This window comes from Drosophila takahashii, chromosome 2L (genome assembly GCF_030179915.1).
Source record: "Drosophila takahashii strain IR98-3 E-12201 chromosome 2L, DtakHiC1v2, whole genome shotgun sequence".
NCBI classification, from domain to species: domain Eukaryota; kingdom Metazoa; phylum Arthropoda; class Insecta; order Diptera; family Drosophilidae; genus Drosophila; species Drosophila takahashii.
The window spans coordinates 16377606-16382914 of record NC_091678.1 but is presented as its reverse complement, the minus strand read 5'-3'; the positions used below and the strand labels follow the sequence as shown (position 1 = coordinate 16382914).

At 51.8% G+C, this 5309-nt stretch overlaps 1 protein-coding gene across 1 annotated transcript; it reads right to left on the bottom strand.

Moving 5' to 3' along the window:
* Window positions 1-684: 684 nt before the first annotated feature.
* On the bottom strand, window positions 685-4737 carry SoxN (SRY-box transcription factor soxNeuro). The gene is given in 1 exon segment (XM_017159673.3): window positions 685-4737. A coding segment is annotated over 1 exon segment (2304 nt). The 5' UTR covers window positions 3929-4737; the 3' UTR covers window positions 685-1624.
* Between the last annotated feature and the right edge of the window lie 572 nt (window positions 4738-5309).

Sequence of the window (5309 nt, the reverse complement as noted above, 5' to 3'; positions counted from 1 at the left end):
GATGTGATGGTCTGGCCAGCATAAATTAGCCATATTAAGCGGATATTATGGGGTTTGTAGGCCCATTCACCGCCGATCGAGTGATTGGACAAACTGGGTCTGGTGAGCCGCTCCGAAAAGTCACATATATCAGCGTGCATATTATCAAAATTCCTAATAATTGTGTTATAACCTTGATGCACGATCAGTAGAATTAGTTTCGGACGGTGTCGGCTACAAAGCTTCGCTTTCCGGTCACGAAAATTGCAGTTAATCATTGACAAAATGCAACTAAATAAATATTGAAATGATAGATTACAGCTTGCGATTGGCATGAAGTCTCTAAATAATTGCTATACTGCAGCTGAAAAAATTAATTTGTAGTAATAAAAAATAAAAAACATTTTTATGGGAATCTCGTTTCACGTTTTGTTCTAATTTGTCAAGGTTTGTTTAATGATATCCACAAACACCTTATTTATGTTGACAATGCGTGAATTTCATTTGAGTTTTACTACTCTAATCGCCTTTGTCTTAGGAACTACGCATCCCACTTAACATTGAGGGGAGCCATAAAACAAAACTGGAATATAAAGCAGCTGGCAGATTGTTAAACCTGCATATCTACTCAGTTTGCAAAATTCACGGATCCTCGACTGGCATCGCTTTTCCCATTTTAGCCGACGGCAAAAAGTAAAATAAAAATTTTAAATTTTTGTAAAGATTTTTCTTTTATTTGTTTTTTTGTGGATTTTTTGTGGATTTTGTTTTTATTACTTCCAGGTGCTTGGCAATGTTTTTGTTGAATTTGTTTGTTTTCTCTGCCTCGCTCCATGTTTCACAATCACGTTTTGCACGCTTCTTGGTTTGTTTTTACTAAATTTGCTTTAGGTTTACTAACATTTTTCGGTTGTGTTTTTGTATTATGCAGTAGATGCTTGCCTTCGTTTCGATTTATGCTTTTAATAATAATAATAATTTTGTTTTTCGCTTTATTACAATTAATTATGGTTGTCTTGTCTGGTATTTGTAAGCATAATTAATAATTAAATTGTTTATATAATAGATAATAATTATAATTACTTAATGCATAAGAGAATTTATAAAATAGAATGTTTTTCGACATTTTTCTTTGCTTTTCTGAAATATTTTCATCGTTTTTACTCCTACTAAACTTCCTCCTTGGATTCCGCGCATCTCTGTTGCTCCTTCATCTATCTTCTGTCGAACGCACATTTAATGTCTGAGAATGTTTTGTACAGCAAAAAGTGGGTGAAAATGAAATGCTAAATCAAACGATTTGTTGTCCCAGTAAGTGGCAACAATTTATTTGTATCACACAATTGTTTTAGCTATGCAGCAAGCGGAAAATCAAGGGAAATCGAAGCAGAACAGTATGGAATGCAAGTGAGTTGGTTGTCATCTTCCCATTGTGGTACAACAGTGCGTATGCTTCATTTAAATGACTAAATATTAACCCTATTCATTTATTTATATATGCGTGTGTGTGTTACTCTGCAATTTCGAATTAAACCTGCTTAAGAACTAAGGCTAAAATTGTCTCTGTGTGTGTGGGTTGTGGGATTTGGGGTCTTTAGGTGTGGGTGTGCGTATCCTAGGGCTTTTAGTTAATATTTTCAATAATTTACAATGTGGATATATCCAAGAGGCCAGCAGCACTGGCGGCCACCGCTGCCTCGTGGCCGGGATGATAGTGATGGTACAGCTGGTGTTGCTGCTGCTGCTGCTGCGGGAGATGTTGCTGCTGCTGCTGCTGGTAGTGTTGCTGTTGCTGCTGCTGCTGGTAGTGCAGATGGTGGTGCTGCTGCTGCTCCTCGAGATGTTGCTGCTGCATGTCCAGCATGCTGGCCGAGGCGGCAAAGGAGCTGCCAGCCGCGGCGGCAGCAGCAACAGCAGCTGCAGTCGCCGCCGCCGCAGCAGCAGCAGAGGCGGAGGGGGTGGCGGCAGCAGAGGGGGTCAGCTGGTAGGCGGCTGCCAAGGCGGGTGAATGCGCGGCGGTATGGCCACTGGAATGCGCCGAGGAGCGGCCGCCCGACGACCCCGATGCCGTCGGACTAGGCCGTCCGTTGAGCAACTGTTGCTGCTGCTGCTGTTGTTGCTGCTGCTGCTGTGGGGCCGTCGGCATGTACGGCGGCAGTGGGGGCGATACGCTCACACTGGAGCCTCCTGCTCCATAGGCGCTGGCCATTTCTCACATGTGTGCCAGCGGCGCCATCGCCCGCAGCGATTGCTGGTGCTGCAGGTGGTGTTGCTGCTGCTGCTGCTGCATCGTCTGGTGTTGCTGCGGGATCTGTTGGTGCTGCTGCGGGAGGTGTTGCTGCGGGAGGTGCTGCTGCTGCTGTTGCTGTTGCATCGCCTGGTGCTGCTGCTGCAGGTCGGGCGAGTCAGTCTGGTAGTGCAGCAGGTGGCGCTGCTCGTCGGGCAGATGGTACATGTTCATCAGGTGATTCAGCTCCCCGCCGCCGGCGGCTGCTGCCGCTGCTGCTGCCGCCGCCGCCGCTGCCGCCGAGCTGTATTCCCGCTTCATGATGTGGTTGTTGTTGATATTGTTGTTGTTGTTGAGCGCTATGGCACTGGGACTGGGCGACACGGGTTCCGACTTGATGCTCGAGTCGCTGGGGCTGTGGCTCTGGCAGGACACCTGGCCACCGCCGCCTGCTCCTCCTCCACCTCCATAGGGCGTTGGACTGCCCGGCTGCTGCAGACTGCTGCCTCCGTACGGGGACGGCGATCCCGGCTGCTGCAAACTGCCGCCATACGGCGAGGTCTGACCGCCCGACACCGTCTGGTACATCGCATACCCGTTGTTGTACATGTGCCCCATGTCGTACCGCTGCGCCGCGTAGTGCTGGCCCATGTAGGAGGTCTGGTAGGCGGCCGCCCCAGCCGGATCCGCGTGCATCATGTACCCGTTGGGCATGTATCCATTGGGCGCGTTCATCTGGTACATATCCTGGCGCGCCTGCTGCGCCGCTGCCGCTGCTGCCGCCGCCGCCGCCGCTGCACTGCCTCCGCTGCCGTTGAGCGACTGATTCTGGCCCGGCTGACCCTGCACTCGCGTCGGCGTCACCGGCTCACCCGGCGCCCCACCGCCGCCGCCCACTCCCTGGCCCGGCATCAGCCCGCCCATCGGGTACTTCTCCTTGGTCTTGGTCAGCGTTTTGGTCTTGCGACGCGGCCGGTACTTGTAGTCCGGATGCTCCTTCATGTGCACCGCCCGCAGCCGCTTGGCCTCGTCGATGAACGGACGCTTCTCCGACTCCGAGAGGTCCTTCCACTGGGCGCCCAGTCGCTTCGAGATCTCCGAGTTGTGCATCTTCGGGTTGTCCGAGGCCATCTTCCGCCGCTGGCCCCGCGACCAAACCATGAACGCATTCATGGGCCGCTTCACCCGATCCGCGTGCTGTTGGTTCTTGTTGGCCGTGGCGCTGTTGTTGTTGTTGTTGGCGGATCCGCCGCCCGTCAGGCTGCTCAAAGCGGATCCGGCGGCCAGGTGTTGCTGCTGGGAGTGCTGCTGCTGCTGCTGCTGCGTGTGCTGCTGGTGGCTGACCGGCGAGGTCATGTGGTGGCTGCCGATGCTGCTCTGGGTGGGACTCAGTTCGCTGGAGCTGTGCAGCGGGGAGCTCTGCTGCTGCTGCTGCTGCTGCTGACCCACCTGGCTGCCGTTCAAGGTGTTGGCCATCGAGGATTGCAGCGAGCTGAGCGGATTGGGACTCTGGCTGGCCGCGATGTGGGCGCTCATGTGGTGGTGGTGGTGGTTGTGGTGGCTCAGCTGTGAGTGGGTCAGGTGCGACTGGCCCAGGTTCATCAGGGGAGCCAAGGCGGAGTACGGGGAGGCCGCATGGCCGTGGAGCGCGGCACTCGTGTGATGCGGCGGCATGGTGGCATGCAGCAGGCTGCCCTTCATATCCGATTCCATGGTCAGCATCTTGCGGGGATTGCTTCCAGTTTTCTCTAGACCGATGAAGTTGATGATCTCGTTGAAGTTGCTCCTTGAAACTCGCTCTTAATCGCAGTTACTCTTTCGTTTAGGCTTAGTTTAGCTTTTTCTTTAGTTAGACATTTTGAACATTTTGTGGGAAACCATGTTGCACTTGTGATTTTTGATTTTGGCTAAATAGTTTGTAGCTGCTCTCGCTTAAAATTGCATAACAAATTTTTTGTTTCGTTTTTATTTCGCGTATCAAAAATTTTTTGGCTTTTGCGTTGAGTTGTTTTTTCCACACAGTCACACAGATATTTCAGATATTTGCGAACAAACAAGAGGCGGCCCAAAACACTTGAAAATTGTTGTCAAAAACCCGACGCGAAAGTGCCTCAGAAAGTTGTGTTGTGTTGTTTTATGTTGTTGCTGTATTTTTTATATATTTTCGTCAGAAGCGGGAACACCGAAAAAATACCTCCACACTGGGCGGAATTGAGCACCTTTCTGTTTCTCCGGACGACGGCGAAACCTGTTCGAGGTGCGTTCTACGCTGCTTTTTCCCTTGGCTATGAAAATATCGTTTGTATTTTTTTCTTTTGCTTTTTTCGGCTGATGACGAGGCACACGAACCGAATGCGAGGCGAAACGATACGAGAGACGATACGAAACCGATTTCGAGACAACGAACAGCCGAGTTGCTGCTGGCGTGCCTGATGTTGCTGCCGTGCTGCTGGTGTTGCTGCCGTAGTGCCGTGTTGCGTGTTGCGTGCGCGTGTGCTGACGACGGCGAATGCGAGAGTCGAATGAGAGACGGTCTGCCGCTGGCGGCTCTGGCAGGCGGTAAACGCGGTCGGTCGCTCGGTCCGCCAGACAGGGTGGCTGGAAAAACTGGTATTTCTATCTGTGTCTGTATGTGTGCCCTGGCATTTGGCCAGAGCCCATACGCCCTGCGCCAGAGCGAGACGAACAGAGCTGCGACGGCCCTGCTAATAAATCAAATAAACGCGCCCGCTTGCCTGTGTGCAGTATCTGTGTGCCGTGAGCGCTGGCTGGGTTGGATTTTGCGCACAGCTCTGAGCCAATCAACGGGCCGCGAGAGCAGTGCCGCCGTAGTGCCGTCCCGCTCTGGCGCTTTATCGATCCGCGCTGCGCCTGAACACTGCCATAAAAATGTCGCCTTTTGGGTTTATGGCAAGCGACGTTGCCGCTTTTCCGCGCAGCGCCCGAACTCTAGAGGAATTTCTCGTATAAATTTCGAGCTTTAAACATGGCCGATGATATGGGGGGACTGGGTTGGGGCCCCCAGTCCAGGGATCCAGTCCTGGGACCCAGGGGCCTTAGTGTTTGCGGCGTTTTCGCCGTTAGAGCGCGTCTCACGCGCATA